This window comes from Diadema setosum, chromosome 9, assembly GCF_964275005.1.
Source record: "Diadema setosum chromosome 9, eeDiaSeto1, whole genome shotgun sequence".
Taxonomy (NCBI): domain Eukaryota; kingdom Metazoa; phylum Echinodermata; class Echinoidea; order Diadematoida; family Diadematidae; genus Diadema; species Diadema setosum.
In genome coordinates this window covers 16,417,506-16,438,610 of record NC_092693.1, presented here as the reverse complement: position 1 = coordinate 16,438,610, position 21,105 = coordinate 16,417,506, and the positions used below count along the sequence as shown (strand labels likewise).

The following is a 21,105-nucleotide window of genomic DNA, read 5'->3' as shown; positions in this document are numbered from 1 at the left end:
CGTAAGACGATGGTGGGGGGGGGGGGGTCGAGAACCAAAGTCAAATGCTGTTTTGTGTTTAGTGGCGTTTTCCATTCTCTTTAGAATATTTAAATTTGGTAATCTCAATTAGTTTATAGTTCAGGCTGGCATATTCCAATGTGAATAATTACAGAAAGACATGTATAACTGATTTGACTGCTCCATCTAGTAGGTTATCAATAGGAGTATAAAGAAAAAGTTGTTACTGCATGCAGACACGGGCGTAAGTATCCGTCCCGGTGGGGGGGGGGGGGGGGTAGATGATTAGCGATAGTCATCACAATTCACCGGGCATACTCACTATAGCACGAGGGCAAACCTTACGCACATCTGCACGATGTATTCGTACAAAAATTAAAGGAAATGAAATATAGAATAAATGGCAATCTAGGCTCGATGATGATTAATCATCATCGAGCCTCTATACAGTATCAAATAATCTATATCCATGTTGAATATGGATATCTATTTCTGTATATTATGTAGTAAATAGTTCCTTATTTTTACAAGCTATATGGATTTTGAATAAATAAATCAATTAATTAATGATGAGTATTTTTTTTTAATAATTAAGAGTTTGTGTTTTAAGCTAAATTTATATAGAATTTAACGTCAAGTTCTTCCTCATGCCTTGGTGACCTTTCCAGATAACTGAATGTAGACATTGTCTTGTTTTGTTTCCCTCCCTTTCTTTGTCATATCTATCTTTTTTTTAATGTGTTTTATTGGAATAAAAAACAAATCAATACATACATGAACATGTAAATAAGAACAATCATCGGGAAAAAGAGAGATATAAAAAAAAGAAAAAAAAAAGGCAGCACTACCCATAATAACAAATAGTTCTAGATGTGCTTTAAAAGCAGTCACTTTGTCTCATACAAGATATTATCTATGTATAACAAATATGATACGATATATATTCTTAAAGAAAATTAAAAGTAGACAACACAGAAATAACATAGATTATAAATTTGTGTTACGTACAATTGATAAGAGGAAATAATTATAAAATGCCAAGAGAACAGTTAAACAACACCCACAGGAGGGCACGGGACTGATTTCGATATGCACATTTTATCACAGAACTGAACAGTTATATTCAAGACATAATTAATTCGAATACATTTGGATATAACTGAAAAAAAACCCCCCATATCACTTGAAAGGAATCTCAGCCCATACACCCCCACGCGTGGTGTCCCTTGGTACATCAATTCAAACAAATAACAAATTGAACAGCGTAACGATTATCATTATATGTATTCAAAAAACAAATCTCCATTTCCGGAAATGATTAGGGAGCTTATTATTTTTCTTTGCGATACAAAATTCAAGTTCTTTATTGGTCATAATAAGGCATTTATATCCTTCGAAGCTTAGTGGTTTATTTTGAAATTTACATACATAAGTATAATATTTAAGTAAAAGAAACAAATAAGTAATAAATTTATCATGTTCAAAACCGAACATTTTTTCAAAAGTTGAAACATTTAGCGGTTTGTGAGTTTTCTGAATAATGAAGTTTATAGTTTCATTCCAGATGGGTTTAACAAGAGGACATTCAACAAAAAGATGTACATAGGTTTCAGGGTCAGTGTTACAAAATGAACAGTTTGGGGAGTCCTTTCTTTTAATTTTATACAGAAAATCATTCAAGGCAATGGCTCTATGAAATAACTTAAAATAAAAAGAACGCATTCGAGTACTTATTGTGCATTTAAAGTTATTTATAGGAGTCTTTGTCATGTCTATCTTTAGTTTTATTTTCTGTCTGTTCCGTCCCTGGTTTTGTTCTTGTCCTTGTCATAGTCTTTTTTATTTTCTGATTATTTCGCCTGACATCAGGATATCAAAATTTTATACATGGAGTCCTTGACGGATCTTGAGATGCCCCCACCTTCTAGAGTAATTCACAAATTTTACAAGCTATGCTTTTCTTGTGAATTACTCTTTTCCATGTAAACTTATAAATAAAGATTGTACTGCTTACGTGTTTATTTATCCAAACCAGAGTTTATATCATTATGACAATTGTATTTATGTTTTGTTGAAAATTACGTGATTGAAAGTTCCTTTTGATGTTATGTACTAGTGTAAGCGTTACGTATATTACTTTGTATTACTTTATATGGAAATAAAATCATTTGAATTGAATTGAATTGATTTTCTTGAATTCAGACAGTTAAATTAATCGTCCCAAGGGGCGTCGAATTATGAGAGGGAGGGAGCATAAAACTTATAAGGTGTACGTTGCGAGTGAGCAGAGCGACCGAGCGGCGGGGAGGGTGTTGGAGGAATAGGCTACCCTTTACACACGAGTGGAGATTTTGCATTTTCAGACCTTTAATTCAGCGATCTAGTGCATGTACAATTTTAGTGAAAGATTCGATTTTTTTTTCCGCCAAAAAAAGTAACCTATGAAACAAAATGTAAGAAACATTCAGGGAACTTGAGTGTGTGGGGAGAGTCTGTGGAAGAGGGATAGGCCCCTCCTATTACACGAGGGAGATTTTACATACTCAGACCTGAAATTCAGAGATCTTACACACATTTTTTTTTGTGTAAAATATTCGATATTTGTTGCTATCAAAAGCGTATAAGAAAACGTATAACTTATATAGTATTCAGGGAAACCGGCGGGGGGGGGGGGGTCAGAGTATACTCCCTCCAACACGAGGGCAATTTTTGCATTTTCAGACTTGAAAATCAGAGATCTGCAATGGTGCACCCCCTTTTTGTGAAAATATTCGAAATTTGTTTCTGTCAAGAAAGGAAGACAGATATAAATTCAGGGAAACGTGCGGGGAGGGTATGGGCAGACGAGGGAGATTTTCGCATTTCCAGACTTAAAATTCAGAGATCTATAGTGCACAATTTGGGTGAAGTAATTGATTCATACCAATTTCCGTCAAAACTGTAAGAAACATTCATATTCAGGGAAATGCGTGGGGAGAGGGTCGGGGCGGGGGAAGGCCCCCTCCTCAGACACGAAGGAAATGTTTTACATACAGACCTATAAAATTCAGAGATCTGGTGCACTCTTTTTGAGAAATATTAGGTATTTGTTTCTGCCAAAAGAGTAAGGAAACGTATAAAGTAGTATTCAGAAAAACGGGTGGAGGGATCAGGGTATAGGCCCTATACCCTCTCCCACACGAAGGCGATTTTTGCATTTGCAGACTTGAAATTTAGAGTTATCTGGTGCACCCCTTTCTTTGTAGATTCTTATTTTCTTTTATTTTTTTCTATCAAGAAAGTAAGAAAAATATATAGGGCCTAGGCCTATATTCAAAGAAATATATGCGGGGGATGTATGTACCGGCCATCGTCACCCGTGGCCCCTCCTCCAAGAGCACGTGGGGGGGGGGGGGGACTGATGTATCCCCCATCCCGCCCATAGTTCCATCAAGGAGGTATATATCATACCTCCTTGGTTCCATCCAGACGTCTCAATCTATCGCGGTGTGACTGTATAATGGGTATTGTGCAATAGCTTCCGATAATATTAATACCCCCCCCCCCCACCCATATATAGGCCTTATTCAGAGAACGGAGAAATTCCCTTTCATGGAATGCACGGCGGGCTGCCGACATTTCTGACCCCCTCCCCTGCCACCGCTTTTCGCAGGGTTTTCCACACTTGGAGATCCCCTAAATCCGAAATGAACATCGATCCTCAATGCACCCCGCCCCTCCCCCCCCCCCCCCATGGCCATCTCAAGGAGCTCTCCCTATCTCAAGACAGACATGCACCCAGCCCTCGCCTCATCTCACTGTCCTAACAATACATGTTCATATAGGAAAATATCATTTGTGTGTGTGTGTATGTGTGTTGTGTTGTGTGTGTGTGTGTGTGTGTGTGTGTGTGTGTGTGTGTCCAATGTGGGATACTACAGAGCTCATAAGAACTCATATAAAAATTACGTAAAAAATTTGATTTCTGGATTTTGATCAATCTTTCTCATTTTCAAGATTACATATAACCCCCTTTTGAATTTCTCTGGAGTCATTAACGCAATGCAAAAGAGAGTAAATTAATCATCAACCTCAGGTTGAAAACTAAATGCATCTCTTGTTTTTTGCAATTGGATTTCACCTTTGCATACTTGGGAGATCAAAGGAACGCTCATGCGGTCCCTCCAAACTCGAAGGGGGGGGGGGGTTGATAATGCATGTAGACAACTCGATTATTTGTATTGTTAATGATTGCCGGTTTCACATACATCTCTCTCACCACATACCGCCGCCTCCTAACAGTTTTTACTTTAAAAAAGGACAAAAATGGAGAGGAGGAATACCAATGACCAGCCCGCAACCCCTCGATCCCCCCTATACACAATGTTCCTAAAAAGTGTTTTTTTTTTTTCAATTGCATTTAAATATTTTTTTTCCAAAAACAAAAACAAACAACATTCCATGAAACCAGGGAGGTGTTCCACCTCCCTGATGAAACTCTGCCAGTTGAAATTACCTGTACGAGTCAAATTTTGCCTAACCTACGAAAAATAAAAACCCAAACCCAAACAAAACAAAGCAAAAATTTGTTAGTTTTTATTTTGTGTTGTTGCTGCTGTCGTTGTTGGTCTTTTTTTCACCCTTCAACAGGCAAACACTAAAGGCTGCCAGCTCAATAAAAGAGCTCATCAATCGTTAACAAGCTTCTCACAAACTTGTAATCTCCCAGCTCGCTGAACAGCTTTGCCGTAACAGGTGCTTATATGTGACGTCATACTGAAAAATCAGCGGCGGCAATTTAAATTTGTACACATCACAGCAGTGCATTATACACGCGCGTGGCTAAACTACAGTACGTACAGTGTATGTACTAGTGCATTGGATCCAAGGAGAGGGCGTGCGAATGTGTTGTCGCGTCGTCGGGTGGTGATTCCACTTGTGCTCGCTCGCTGCGCTGATCATAACACAGCCCGTCCCCATCGCCAGCATGCAATAAACAGCTCACAGGCAGCTCCGATCCCAGAGCAGCAGCAGGTTCCTAAAGAAGCACAAACTCACAAGAAGAAGTAGAGTACGGCATAATCGAAGGAAGGAGAAACAAGGTAAATTTGGTATTATTTCTGTCTATCTGAATGTTGATCACATGACACTAGCTTTTATTTAGATACTCGTAATGTTAGCGGGTTAGTCGTGCATATGGTAGACAATAATGTCAGTCAGTCAATGTGAATTGCGCATCGCAGTCACAGCCTTGAGATCTATAAACGTTAACGTTAAAGACGTTAGTTTTGATTGTACAGAAGTCGCGCCGTGCTTCTTACGACACGGCGTCTGCATGTGTTTTTGGTCGGGATTTAGATTACCAATTTATTAGTAGTATGTCTCGTGATGACGTGATGTACGATTGTCATGTTGACAGATGTCGCAGCAAAGTCTAGGGTTTCTAACGTTAGTTCTCTGGTTCTGTTGCTCTGTCATGTCATAAACTGCAAACCATACAAAAATTTAATTCATTATTCATATTCATCAGGGAGGTGAGACCTCTCTCACCTCCCTGGTTTCATCATGGACCTAACACATACAAAGTGTAGTAACATAGGCATGTAGGGGTAGAAACTCTAGGCACCAGGGCTGCCAACCTTGAGTGAGAGTTTGGCGTGAGATACTGCGAGGGAGCGGAGCGACCTCCTGGCGGCCTGCTGTACGGCCGTACGTACGTACGTTACGTACTACGTACACAGTCAGTGTATGTAAAGTGATGTAAAGCACACGTCATAGCCATACATGTACTGTAATTTGCCAAAAGTACAAGCTACGCTCAGGTGGTATAGGTAGAAACCAATCGTAATCCAATAATAGCTCGTCTTTGCGCGCGAACCGAAAACGATTATTATTGGTTGGTTAAGCTTTACACCCGCACGGGAAAATCTCGAAATTTTGGGCTTGGGCATATCGATATTCGGAATATCAGAGAATTTAGAGACATATTTATTTTTGTAGTCATGTACATTCCATTTTGGGGGTTTAGCGTGAGATTTCGTTTATCAGAGTGAGAAATTGGTTGAATTGCGTGAGTCTCACGCTCAATGCGTGAGAGTTGGCAGCCCTGAGGCACCTATATAATTTACGATGACTGGCGGGGGAGGGAACACACCGAATGTTCCACCCGGAGGGTTTGAAATGAGGGAGGTAATATAAATTAATTTAATTTTCTTATATCCTCCCGAAGTAGCATTTCAAACCCTGATGAGGTGAGGGTGGAACTTTTGATACATGTTCCTGACAACAGAAGTCATCATTCATGGGTTATAGTCAAATCACCAGCGTTTCACACCTCACATTGTAATATTTGTATGACTATGGAATAGGCAAATTCTATCGATTGCGTGAAAAATATGATCGTTCAATCATTTGGTATCGCTTGTCAATTGTTACGTGAAAATGTTTTCCCATGGGAGAACATAACAAAATGTTCTGCCCATGGGCGAACATAACCAATGTGCCTCCATCACGTGACTGTGTTTAGCCAATCAGTGACCGGTATTTGACTAACCCATTTAATATAATGGTTTCATGAAGGTTGCTAAGGGGGGGGGGGGGGGATGGGCACTCCTTGTACACAGAACAGAGGGAGGTTGGGCTGCTTGCAGAAGCTACATTTGTAGGTTGCCTGCCCTGACAAGTTGTCAGTCTCTCGACTGAGTTGGTCGGACAATTTCAGTGAAATTCTTTGACCTTGGTTTTAATTGGCTGAGAAGCTCTGGTCACTGAATGTTACTAGAGTAGATAGAAAATGTGCTAGAATTATTCTCAGAATGCAAAGGTGCAAAAGCATGCACCTCTAGATGTAGATCAATTCAAACTAAGTTATGGTAGGCAATGTACGGTACCATGTGTGTCTTCCATGATATTCTAACTTTCATAAGGGTCCAACTATAGTTTCATACAATGTATACATTATTTGATGGTAGGCGATGTGTGTCTTAATGATATTCTAACTTTCATAATTAATAAATATTTTTGAGACTCTTTTGTACAGGCATTAATAAAAGAATTAAAAAGACAAATTTTTCTTCTGTTTTTATCATCCATTGCATGTACAAAATGCACAACTTCACTCATTATCTTAGTGTCTTGATGGCAATTGATATTAGACATTTATTCACAGATGAGACTGTTTCTTAAAGGGAAGGTAAACCCAAAGAGCAATGTGGATTGAGTGAAAGCAGCAACATTAGTAGAACACATCAGTGAAAGTTTGAGAAAAATCGGACAATCGATGCAAAAGTTATGAATTTTTAAAGTTTTGGTGTTGGAACCGCTGGATGAGGAGACTACTAGAGGATATGACGTATGAGTGGACAACAATACAAAGAAAATATAAAGGATATTCAACAAAAATTCACTTTTCTAGAATTATGAAAGAGCAGTGGACCAACCGCTTTCAGAAAGCAGGGGAATAATTGCTACCCTTAACATATGTCAATATCAAGTTGATGGAATTTGTAATTTTCATGAAAAATGGATTTTTGTAGTATTTTCTTTATATTTTCTTGATATTGTAGTCCACTCATACGTCATAACCTCTAGTAGTCTCCTCATCCAGCGGTTCCAACATCAAAACTTTAAAAATTCATAACTTTTGCATCGATTGTCCAATTTTCTTCAAACTTTCACTGATGTGTTCTGCTAATGTTGCTGCTTTCACTCAATCCACATTGTTCTTGGGGTTTATCTTCCCTTTAACAATGGGGTTCATTCATGAGGTGACCAGGGAGGTGACCAGGGAGGACATAAATGATGGTGAGGAGTGAAATATTGCCCAGTGTGGGGGGGGGGGGGGGGGGGGGGGGGGCGGAGGGGTACATGGTCTGGTAGTATGTCTTCATGCTTTTGTGTGTGTGTGTGTGTGTGTGTGTATAGGCATGGATTTCTGAATGACCCTGAAGTGACAGCACAAGGCTAACTACACAGCAGCTGAGAGATGAATGAGATCTAGCGAAGGGCATGTAACAAGCTGTATAAACACAATATCTGTAAATTCTTTGCTCGCTCCCCCCCCCCCCCCCCACTCAGATTGTCAACCATGCACATGATGCTTGTTCCAAATTCCTCGAGATTGCAAGGAGGTACTAGTACCTCCTTGGAGATTGTAACTCCTTTACGGAGGGGAATGGGTTAGGATTTTGACCCCTATCACAGGCTTTTGGAAGGGAATCAATCAAAATTACCCCCCTATTTCAAAGTTTTGGAAGGGAGGCAGCGGAATTGCCACCCTTTCACATGATTTTGGAAGGGAAGCTAATAAATTACCTCCTTTTTGAAGTATGTGCTGAAGTGCCTGTATAAGCGTTCACAGTGTCGAAATGTTCTATGAAAAGAAGGCCAGCTGGTGCCTGGCATGCTATGCAGCAAACCATGCACCTGTGTTTCAGATTTTTATCTGTTTCTATTTTTATTTTTGGGATCTAGCTGTTTCAGGATTGCTTGGGAAAGATTTGTAAACAACCCCTAAATTAGAAATACTTTGTGGGGAAAAAATAAAAGACCCCCTATTGTAAGAAATTTTCAGGGATGTTTTTCCCCTAGCTGAGCCCCGATAAAGTAGGCCTACCCCTTTCCTGAAAAATCGGAACGCGCATGCAGTACAGGTGACCACCTGCATGAGAGGGGGGGGGGGGGGGGAGGAATCTCATAATGTATCATTTCTCTTTCAGCCTATTGCCAAAACAGGCAATGAACAAATGAAGAATATTTTTTCCTTCTTTATATCCTGGCCCATGTTGATGAGGTAGAGGTCTACTATCCATTAACCCTATTCCCACTGGGGGGCATTTTGGCCCCCACCCCCCTCGACGTTTTGCAGAATTATTCCGCAACGCGTGATGCTCTCGTCGCGACATTTTATGACTTTTTCTTTCAAGTATCACGCAACTTTTGAAACAAAATTTGTTGCTCCCGGGCATACCGTTTTTGAAGCCACGCCCCTTTGAAAAATTTGTTGACCCAAAATTGCTCAAAACATAATTTTGTGTACAAATCCAATGTAAATTGTGTTTTTGCAATTAATTCATATAAAAATTAATGTTTTTACTTTCAATGGCTGATGATTTATTTTAGCCTGATTATGCTTTAAAAAGTTTCTGCAACAAATTTTGACGAAAAAAACAACAAAAAAAGCAAAAAAAGAGGAAATACATAAGAAATTCAATAAACAATAAAATACATAAGAAATAATTATGAAGCCGAATTTTTGCTTCAATATTATTTTTAAGGATATTGAAAAGAAAATGTTCACCAAAAATTAGAAGTCTTGGAGCTTTATTTTTTATGCCTCCGCCACGAAGTGGTGCCGGAGGCATTATGTTTTTGGGTTGTCAGTCCGTCCGTCCGTACGTCCGTACGTCCGTCCGCATTCGTTTACGCGATAACTTGAGTAATATTGACTGGAATTTTACCAAACTTGGTCCAAGTATAAAGTATGATGGGGCAATTACTTGATTAGATTTTGGGTGAAATCGGCCAAAGGTCAAAGGTCAAAGGTCAAGGTCAAATCATGAAATTGTATTTGTTTGCGCGATAACTCAAGACTGGATGAAGCACCTTTCACCAGACTTGGTCCAAGGATGATGTATGATGGGGCAATTAGTTGAGTAGATTTAAGTGACATTGGCAAGAGGTCAAAGGTCAAAAGGTCAAGGTCAAATGCTAAAAATGTTGCTATTTTCCCCATATCTATGCAATGCCCAAAGGTATTTTTTTGAAACTTAGCGTAGACATGTACTACTGTGTGAAGATTCTCCAGAGAGAGTTTCATGTCATAAGGTCAAAGGTCAAAAGGTCAAAGGTTAGGTGAAAATGTTACAATTTCACTTTTCTCGCAAATGGTTCAATGTATTTTCATGGAACTTGGTACATACGCATGTACTGACTGGCAGGGATTATCTAAGGAACTCAGGGGTCATGGGTCAATAGTCAAGGGGTCAAAGGTCAAGGTCAACTCCTCAAAATTTTACTATTTCCCCCATATACTAGTATATTATGCGATGCTTGCATTGTTAGTTTTAAAACTTAATATATACATGTATTACCTAATGGAGATTCTCTGGGAAATTTCCAGCCAGAAGGTCAAAGGTTAAGGGTCAAAGGCCAGGTTTAAATGCAAAAAATAAAACCTATTTTGTACTGTACTTACACTCTTTCTTCATACCTTGAGAATTACTCAATGCATAAACTTATAAAAGGGACGGTCAGAAGTCAAGTAAAAATCCTCAATTCCCCAAATATGTGTACCTGCCCTCTTAGACAATTATAGCAAACCCAGTTCAAGGAAAGTGAACATTCAAGATATTTCTGACAAACCTGTCATTTCAATATTTTGCCATTTATGTGAAACTGTCATCACACATTGTGAAGACATTGTACTATACACCTATTGGGAGAATCATGCATTATGGCGGAGGCATCAGTCGCCATAGCGACATTTCTAGTTTTATTTATAGGCAAAAAAAGGGGTTTTTTATGCCTAAATTAGCATAAATTGATTAATATAAAATACATAAATTAGAATTTGAAAAATCTAACCATACAGTCTTGTAGATTACATTGGCCTCTACCGTAGTGCAAATTTTCGCGAGGATCACGCGATCCACGACTGAGATCTTGGGGGGGGCCAAAAAGCACCCCCCCCCCCCCCCCCCCCCATTGTTTCAAGTCCCTCAAAAAACCCCGGTGGGATTGGGGTTTTAAAAAAATGATAAACGTGGCATAGATGACAGTAAAGTTTTGTCATTTTATGTTATTTATATTATCTCTATCTTGTACTGGTGTTATAGTGATGATGGACGGATCATATATTGTGATAAACTCGACCACCAGCAGTGACCAGTCGTCCTCTGTGGTTTGCCTGGACAAGGAGTTGGACCATTCCAACCCACCCCCTCACCCGAGCAAGAACCAGCCCAAGAAGGAGTTAACAGGAGATGCCACTGTCCCCGCCGAGTTGGCAACTAGTGTGAACTCTCCCATCATCATCCTAGATTCATCTGAAGAAGAAAGCTGCGCTGCTCCGAGAAGTGATAATGAACAGAAGAGCGAAGATGCCACTCATCAAGGGGAGGCTTCTGAAGCCAGAAACACAAAAACCTCTGAGTCAGAGTCTAGGAACACTACCAAAATGACACTGAGGAGCAGAGCACGTGTCAAGGAAAGCACAGAGAAATGTAAGGATGAGAAAAATGATGTCGGCGCCCCTTCCCCAGAAAAGAAGACGGGGAACCAGCTGAAATCATCCCTGAAGAGACCAGCCTGTGCCACCTCGACACCCATTCAAGCATGCAGAAAACGACAAAAAGTCAACGGTAAAACACATCTATAGATCTAGATCTCTGTAATTATTTGTATGAAAAATGAAAAGTTTTGTACAGTCAGTCTTTATGGCACTTTAAAGTGTAGTGTTTGATGATCTTTATTATGGAAAAAAAAGAATGAGTTTCTGTTCTGCCAATCACTTGGAAAAAGCCCTTGTTCTCCTCTCTTTTTTTTTTTTTTCAAAGGACATTTTGTCTAATGAACACTTGCTTCCTCTACACCCATACCTTCTTTAGTCAGCACTTTTCATGAAAAAGTTTAAAGTGAATGACAAAAAAACAAAAACATGCACAGACACACCTAAGAACAACTGGAGCTACTGGAGTTGAGGCAAATGAAGGCAAATACATGAATATAATTAAAGCCAGACAATAATACTATAACAGTCAATATTATTGTATCTTCTCTGCCATCTGCTAGCAAACTGATAGGATAACATTCAAGTAGAAAACCACACCACGACAAATAATATTGATTGTAAGATTTGCAGAATGGTTTATCACAACGCTGCACACTGGCACTGGTCCGACGGTCCAGGACCAGTAAAAATCACTGTCAGACCAGTAACTTTTTTAGGAATGGACCGATAAAAAATTTAAAACCTGAGGACCTACTGGTCCGAGAGACAGGTCAGACCAGTAGAAAAAAATGGGTTAGTGTGCAGCCCTGTTTATTATCTGTAATTTGTCTCTCCCTTTGTCTTATTTGATTATATTGCTATGCACAGTTGAGTATATTCCTGTAGAAACTACAGGATAAAACTTGACAATTATTGTTATCTTTCTCGCGAATATTTCACAGAAACAGGAAAATACTGTCGGTAGTCATGCTTCATAATTTGCCATGCTTGTAGTCCCCAGTCTCCATTTGACCGACGTGTAGCATGTGTTACTGTGTATATTCCCTTTGCAAAACTTGACACCAAAACACCTCCATTTATTTTCGTCTGTCCCAGAGCCTCCCTCCATGTGTAGCACACCCATTTCAGGCAGTGCCAACGCTCCTGATGTGCCTACTATTACCCCCATTGCTGTGCGCTATGATCGTATTCGCTGCGAACTCAGCGCAACAAAGAAGCAGCAGCAGAAATTACTCTCGGTGCAAGAGGTAAGCCTATGTCTTTCACTTTGGATTTGTTTTGGGTTAGATGCTCATTATTCTGCTATTTACCAATGTTTGGGTCTGAATCTCAAGACTAAGAGTTTCACTTCTCTTTCCTGTCCTTGGTCTCTGAGCCCTCATCTCTCCCTCTTCCAGTTAAAAAAAAAACAAGAGGGCTCTTTTATGTCCATGTTTGTGTAACAACATTCCAATCCCACCCCCCCAGCCTGAATTGATTATCCCGTTAAGGACAGACTGATTATGCTATAACTTGCATTCCCCCTCCCCCCATGGGGGGGGGGGGGGGGGGGGGGGACTATCTTCAATGGGTTAAGGTAACCTTGCCTAACTTCCTTGCATAATGTAACCAGGGAGGGGGAAGAGAGACTCCACCTCCCTGCTGTAACTGTGCAAGCTGAATACAGTGCACTATGAGTCTATTTCTGTTTTCGCTAATCGAGACTTCGTGATGATTTTTGCATGTCTTTAAATTTGCCAATAGCATCTGTCTGATGAAAGTGGCAAAAAAAAAAAAACCTCGTGAAATAGTCAGCGTAAACAGTATTAATTTGTTTTTTTTTACAGAAAAAATGCAAGTGTCCATGTCTCAAAGATATGCGTGTGTATGCATGCACATGTGTTGAAATGTCATTTTCCAAAATGCAGAAGTTATCTTATTAATACACTTGTTTAATACAGAAATGAACAAACTGCATTCATATCATTATGCCATGAACATAGATATTCCATATGGAAATTGTCTATATTACGTTTATCATGGAGGAGACTCTCCTCCATGATAAACGTACATATAGACAATTTCCATATGGTCAGGAGAGGATATCAAATTGTGATGTAGAAGTGCCTGGTTTGTACTGTTCAGTTTTAACATTACCATGACTTGTGATGTTGCGCAAAATTGTATTGCATTACATATTGTATGTTGCATTGCTAGCGCAATGCAGAACAATTCAGAAACTTAGAGTAGAAAGAGAGTCAATTAAGTGAAAGCCAAAGAAGATGACAACTGACAAGACCACGCTTATTTGTCTGCAAATACATCTGGATTCCAAGTTGATTACTGTAAAAGTGGATATTTTTGTGTGACTAATTTTTCACGCTCGGCTGGGCAGGAAGAGTTTTGCATGTTTTTAATTCCGCGGAAACAAGACATCAACTTCTGGAACATATGTCAAGCAGAAATATTTGCGTGCTTTAATTATTTTCGTGCAACTTTCTGGTTGCGCAAAATGCACGAAAATTTAAACACCATGAAAATTTCCGCTGTTACCGAAGTTGCCATGTGACTATATATAGGCCTACATACATCAGAAGAAACTGTGGTGAGCTTCTGTTAAACTAGCTGTCTTTGCGTGTGTCGCAAATGCTTCATCTCTGCTATGATGAGGCAAATTCTCTCATAAGCGAGTCTATGATCACTACTTTTTTTATGATAGATTGAATCTGAGGCCTAAGTGCCTTTCCATATAGGATTATTAAAAGTAACACAGAATAATTACCTTAACAGCAATCCCTCCACTTCCTCAGACTGTGTAATGCTGAATGGTTCGGATCAAAATAATTCTCATTTTATTTTGACATTAAGACCAAGAAGCATGTGCATACTTCAGCAGCATGATTTGCAATGAGTTTGTGTCTGTTTAGGATCTCTCATTACTCTTTGCATGTAAAGATTACTTTTGAAGATGGTAATGATGCTTTCTTTGTTTAGTTTATCAAACTGTGAAATACTCAAAACTAGAGAAGCACTCTGAGAGCGCAGACCTCCGCCAAGCAGCTAATTTCCACCGCTGATCTTGTTCTTCCACAGAGATCAGTGATTTCCACTCATGTACATGCATGTTGAAAGGTCGCCTGATTTCCCAATATAGAAGCCTTTTGTTACGTCATCTACCCTCAGCTGTGCGGCGCGGCTCGCCCTAGCGGAAACTAGAGCATGCACTTTAGTGCGCGTATTAAAACCTCAAAAATGCGCAGTTTGTACTCCCAAGTTCATTGATCCTACCTGCCAAAATATTGAAAATCCTTCATAAAATTCATAAAATTTCTGGATCACTACCAAAATTACATCATCTGTTCCTTGTGTTATTCTCGGACCTTCCTGCAAGATTCATCCGAATCCCTTCTCAACTTTTTGAGTTATTTTGCACACGGACAAACAAACAAACGGTATATGAAAACATAACCTCCTCCCTTGACGGAGGTAATAACCACACATGGTCTGCAAGTTGGTGATACAGCACTTGTATGATGTGTTGCTGTTTGTTATTTTGTGTACTTGGAACAGGAGTTACAGGAGGAACTTGCCAAATTCAGGCAGGAGCTCAGTAAGAAGAAGGAAGAAGAGACTACCTCCTCCGTCCTGGTCAATGTCAAGACCAAGGAGGACGGCATCCTCCGGCCTGTGGTCATCGATGGCAGTAATGTCGCCATGAGGTGAGACCGCAGACCTCGCCCAAAAGATCAGCTCCTTTATGATATTTCATGCAGCATCGTGCTAAAAAGTGATATTCAGGGGTCGGGAACCATGCTGCGTACAACCACTGAAGTTTCCTCAGTATATCTGGCATCTCGGTATAACAGGGATAAAAAGCAAGAGAATATAAAAGGGATAGGACCTGCCAAATTGCCTAGCTGTATATTAAATATCTTGCTATATATGTCTGACCTTATTATAACATGGTTCCCTGTTATATGAGAGTGGACCCTATGGACTCAACTAAAACATCATTACTAGGTTCCTGACTTCAGACCAGCATAATAATGTGTTCTCAATTTGAATGCGCAGGTCCGGCATGCTGGTTATTCACCTCCATAGCTTTTCCTATCCAACATCAACTGCCATATATACAATGTATATGAAAAATCAATTCCAGCAGCAAGAAAAGAAACAATTATAGTAAATGGCCAAGCACTGTGTCTTGGAAATAGGTGTCCAAGACTATATAAAGAACACATTGGCAAACTGGTTTACTGTGGTAGTTTCAGAAGGCCAAGATATATCCCGTGTTAGTCCATGGGGGAATATTCACAGTTTGAATGCATTACTAGACTGAACTGTCGGATATCGTCTCATGCAGTAACTTGACATGGATTGATTGTGTTCCACATTAAGCTACAAATGTTGAATTTAAATATCACTGCAACTTTTGTTGTAGCTGCTCCCCAAACTGCTCAACCCACATTAATATTTAAAATCATGGTGTCATTCATCTTTCCATTTTATTCTATGTATTTACTATCATCATCTTTTGGATATATTTCATTTTTAAAGGGAGAATGGGTTTTAGAATTCATTCCCTTTTGATTTTGGATGAGGAATGGAACTGATGCCTTTCTCCGGGTTGATCTTCAGATTTCATAATTAAAAGAATAAAAATGTATGAGAATTTTTATGTGATTTTTTTGTCATCATTTGTGACGTATCCCTTTGCAGTCACGGCAACCACAAGGTATTTTCCTGCAAGGGCATCGCCCTGTGTGTGCAGTTCTTCCAGAAGCGAGGCCACAAGAACATCACTGTGCTGGTGCCCCTGCACAGGAAGACCAGCGAGGCAGCCAGGAGCTGCCCCATCAAGGATCGTCACATCCTGGACGACCTGGAGTCCAAGGGGCTCCTCTCATTCACCCCATCCAGGGAACTGAGGGGGCGGAGGGTCACGCCCTACGATGACAGGTTCGTATGGCCCCTGAGAAGCGTCCTTCTGGAAAGCACTGTGCACTGGGCTGATACCAGTATACATTGCTAACTGTTGCTAGCCACCTGTGACGAATCATTGGTGGAAGGGGGGGGGGGGGCATCTCTCGCTAACTTGCTGGTGTGTGTCTGATGTGTCTAGTCTGTGTCTGTGTGATGGTCCGCTTCATTGTGTTAGCACCCCACATCATTTTAAAAAGTTGGAATCTCTTATGTGGCATGAGTTGGGACTTTCTTACACTCTGGAACTCTGTTTTGTTTTGTTTTTTATGTCATGTCCTTTACGAATTCCAAGGGACAGAGCGTTTTCCGGTTGCCTTTGTGGGATGGTGCGAGTACAAACAACATCACACTGGCAGACTAACTGGTTCTTGGATGAAGCTACTAGGGAATTTCATTGCATGTCCATGATGAAAAGATAAACATGATGATGGTCCTTAGAGGTTAAGGACCAATCTTCTTTAGTTCAGAACCAAAAGGCCTTTCATGTTGCACAAAGTCTGTGGACATAGTGCCCTTGTTGTTCCAAAGCAATATATTCTTCTTCCTAGAGCCTCTTCATTAGAGACTTCAATTGGTGAACTTGGTATATTGGCGTGATGTAACATGAAAACCCAAATATTGGCCATTTCAGACATTCTTTCATCTCCTTATAAGTGTAACATCTAGATGGCACAGTGGCCTGTTGTTTTTTTTTCTCTAGAACAGTTGGAAACTGTCTCAAGGAAAAAAATACCAACAAAATGTGAAAGGATATTGAAAGAATACTTTGACACTGAGACCATAGTCCATACCCATATACAATGAAATTATATAATACAAATTGAAATAGTGAATGCCTGATACAATTTCCAAATATTTCAGCAGGTTTCTCATCCAGAAGTCACACTGTGTTAACTAGCTGTATCTGTACTACCATATCTCAAGATTTTGCAGCTTTTCTAGAGTCTTATAATCACCTCTATGTTGTATTTTGTCCTACGGACACCATGCAGGTTTATTATCCAGCTGGCGTGTGACAACGGTGGTGTTATCGTCTCTAACGACAACTACCGAGACCTCATGGGGGAATCCCCCCAATTCAAACGAGTCATAGAGAACAGGTATGTACACATAGCATTTAGATCGCCAGCATGTTAAAGGCATAATCTACAATTTGCAGATGAAACAAAAACCCACCATTAGTGCTTTAAAATAGTTCTAAAATGTGAGTTTGGGATAGAATCAACCACTGTAAAAATTTGAATCCGTGTAATCAATTTCAAGTACTTGTATTGTGAAATACACAAAATGTGAACAATAGTTATAATACAAATGTTTCCAGACTAAACCGTCTACAGTTATGGTTTAATGAAAAAAATATTGATATTTTCATTTTTATTTATTATATTCTTTTTACCACTTGCAGGCTCGGGCAAGCAGATTTTCATATTGTTGCCGAACACTTACCCGAATATAAATTTTACTTGCCCCTCCAAAAAAGTAAAAAAAAAAAAATGGAGGAAAATTGTATAGAAAATCACCTGTGAATCGAGGCTATAATGAAACACAACCATTAGAATATACAGCACACATTGATTCACAGGCTTGAATACATGTAGTACATTTGTACATTGGAATAACAAACCTGGTTTGATCAAGTGTTGGTGCTTCATTGCATTGAGGTTTCTTCACAGAAGTGTTGGCAAGTTGCTGAAAGGAAATTAAAGTGGGTTGCATCACTGAACAGTTATCATGGTGCTTCTTTCTGGTTGATATCATTGGTTTGTGGGGGGAGGGATGAAATGTGAAATGATTGGCAAAATATTGAAATGACAGGTTTGTCACAAATGTGTTGAGTGCTCACTTTCCCTGAACAAGGTCTGCTATAGTGTCTTAGAGTACAGTGCAGGTACATGTAGTTGGGGATTTGAGGATTTTTACTTGACTTGTGACCCTTTTATAAGTTTATGCATTGAGTAATTTACAAGGTATGAAGAAAAGATGCAATATCAGTATTGAATAGAAACATTTTTGCATTTTAGTGTGGCCTTTCACCCTTGACCTTTGACCCTATGACCCTAAAATTCCCAAGAGAATCACTGTCAGGTAGAACATGCATAAATCTGTACTAAGTTTTGATGATTTTGTTCATTCTGTATCAGGTTGCTAATGTACGTGTTCGCCCGGGACAATTTTATGGTCCCGGAGGATCCCCACGGTCGCTATGGTCCCCGGCTGGACGACGTCTTGAGACGGTAAGAGAGTGACTGTGGATGTGTGTGACATCAAAACTCGTTCATAAAGACTGAAAGTCGAGCATCCCCTTGCTGTATATGTTGTGTGTTTCTTTTTTCTCTTTTTATGCCTCCGGCACGAAGTGGTGCCGGAGGCATTATGTTATCGGGTTGTCCGTCCGTACGTACGTCCGTACGTCCGTATGTCCGTCCGCTTTCGTTTACGCGATAACTTGAGTAATATGTACTGGAATTTTACCAAACTTGGTCCAAGTATGAAGTATGATGGGGCAATTATTTGATTAGATTTTGGGTGAAATCGGCTAAAGGTCAAAGGTCAAAGGTCAAGGTCAAATCATGAAATTGTATCCGTTTACGCGATAACTCAAGACTGGATGGAGCAAATTTCACCAAACTTTGTTGGAGGATGATGTATGATGGGACAATTACTTGATTAGTTTTTCAGTGAAATCGGACAGAGGTCAAAGGTCAAAGATCAAGGTCAAATCCTAAAATTTATCTGTTTACGTGATAACTCAAAACTGGATGAAGCAGCTTTCACCAAACTTGGTCCAAGGATGATGTATGATGGGACAATTAGTTGAGTAGATTTTAGTGACATTGGCAAGAGGTCAAAGGTCAAAAGGTCAAGGTCAAATGCTACAAATGTTGCAATTTCCGCCATATCTATGCAATGCCCAAAGGTATTTTCTTGAAACTTGGTGTGGACATGTACTACTGCGTAAAGATTCTCCAGAGAGAGTTTCATGTCATAAGGTCAAAGGTCAAAAGGTCAAAGGTTAGGTGAAAATGTTGCAATATCACTTTTCTTGCAAATGGTTCAATGTATCTTCATGGAATTTGGTACATATGCATGTACTGTCTGGCAGGGATTATCTAGGGAATTTAGGGGTCATGGGTCAATAGTCAGGAGTCAAAGGTCAAGGTCAACTCCTCAAAATTTTACTATTTCCCTCATATACTAGTATATGCAATGCTTGTATTATTAGTTTCAAAACTTAATACATGCATTACCTAATGGAGATTCTCCGGGAAATTTCCAGCCAGAAGGTCAAAGGTTAAGGGTCAAAGGCCAGGTTTCAATGCCCCCCCCCCAAAAACACACACACACACACACACACACACACACACACACACACACACAAATCTACTTTGTACCATCATCATACTCTTTCTTCATACCTTGGAAATTACTCAATGCATAAACTTCCCCAAAATTCCCCAAATATGTGTACCTGCACTCTTAGAAAATTATAGCAAACCCAGTTCAAGACATTTCTAACAAACATGTCATTTCAATATTTTGCCAGTTATGTGAAACTGTCATGGATCACACATTGTGAAGACATTGTACTATACGCCTATTGGGAGAATCATGCATTATGGCGGAGGCATCAGTCGCCATAGCGACATTTCTAGTTCTTTTTTTTGCATTCCTGCTAGCAGTATGGTGCTACCATACAATCAGAGTTTCCATAAAGGTGCAGTAATTCTCGGTATCACCAATACCTAGGTGCTGTGCACAGAGCAGCATTTTAGATGCATTATGGGATAGCTCACGGGACAAACTTGCCCCAGTTTTGATGGCCGCATGTGCACTCCGCTCACGCTCTGTCTTTATCCAGAGGTAATTTTTGTTGGAGATTTCTTCGCTTTCCATCATGTGACCAGCACATTGAAGCCTTGCAGTAGTGAACCATATGACTCTAATGACCGCAAATCAGTAAATCTTAAGAAACTTTCAACACTTTTAAGCTGAATTATAGCCAAGAAAAAAAAGGGTAACAACAGAAAAGCAGACAAATAACTCCATTGAATCGTATGGGAACTGCGACTCGCGTGAGACAACCGGAAGCGGACAGAGGCACCGTGGAATCCCACAGTGCATATGTGACAGAGCTCTTCAGCAATTTTCTGGGCATTGGCGATACCGAGAATTCATCGTACACAGACTGTGCACATAATTATGATGTAATGCCAGTGCTTGTATATAAACATGCAGAAATTTTCTGTGAAAGGTTTCCCAACGTAAATAATTGCATTGTTCGCACCTGTCAATAGTCAGCAACATGAAAATAGAATAATTGTTTCATTCTGGACGTGTATTCTGTAATCGAGAAATTAGAAGAGAATGTTTGTTGTAATGCAGTGACGGGATGACTGTAGGCATAGTAATGACCATTTTTCTCATCCTCCATATATCAGGAACAGTGCCTGGTCTCAGATGACCAGTCCAAAGGGTGTGACGGAACCCCTTCCAGCCCAACGGTCAAGGTGTCTACAGTCCTGGCCCCTAACCCATCTGAGACGGTCACCGAGACTGGCCAGGCTGTTCGGAAACAGCCGTGTCTGGCAAAGGGGTGAGCCTAGAAACGGGCCTGTATCTGGTAATGACCGTTTTCCTCATCCTCTATCTATTAGAGACAGTGCCTGGTCTGAGATGACCAGTCCAAAGGGTCCGACAGAACCCCTTCCAGCCCACCGTTCAAGCTGTCTACAGTCCTGGCCCCTAACCCATCTGAGACGGTCACCGAGACTGGCCTCACTGTTTGGAAAGAGCCGTGTCTGGCAAGGGGGCAGGCCTGCCTACAACCCCAACCCACCGGCACACAGTTACTAGATGTGGTACAGCTTCAAATGTCTACCTGACAGAGAAGAACATGCGGAGATGTACAGGGGAATCCCGTTCTAACGAGATCG

At 40.1% G+C, this 21,105-nt stretch overlaps 1 protein-coding gene across 1 annotated transcript; it reads left to right on the top strand.

Moving 5' to 3' along the window:
• The first annotated feature begins 4,988 nt into the window (after positions 1-4,988).
• LOC140232889 (uncharacterized) lies at positions 4,989-21,105 on the top strand. Its single transcript, XM_072313002.1, has 8 exons — positions 4,989-5,081; positions 10,815-11,339; positions 12,305-12,456; positions 14,759-14,907; positions 15,908-16,147; positions 17,164-17,271; positions 18,313-18,405; positions 20,611-21,105. Exons 2-8 carry the CDS (start codon positions 10,817-10,819, stop codon positions 21,023-21,025), a joined length of 1,680 nt encoding a protein of 559 aa, XP_072169103.1. The 5' UTR covers positions 4,989-5,081; positions 10,815-10,816; the 3' UTR covers positions 21,026-21,105.

What these genes read in the sequence shown, in the direction of transcription:
- LOC140232889 (XM_072313002.1), top strand. Translation starts at nt 10,817, where the DNA reads ATGATGGACGGATCATATATTGTGATAAACTCGACCACCAGCAGTGAC. An exon ending in AAAACGACAAAAAGTCAACG is followed by an intron (nt 11,340 to 12,304) that starts GTAAAACACATC and finishes CGTCTGTCCCAG; the next exon opens with AGCCTCCCTCCATGTGTAGC. An exon ending in GGCAGTAATGTCGCCATGAG is followed by an intron (nt 14,908 to 15,907) that starts GTGAGACCGCAG and finishes ATCCCTTTGCAG; the next exon opens with TCACGGCAACCACAAGGTAT.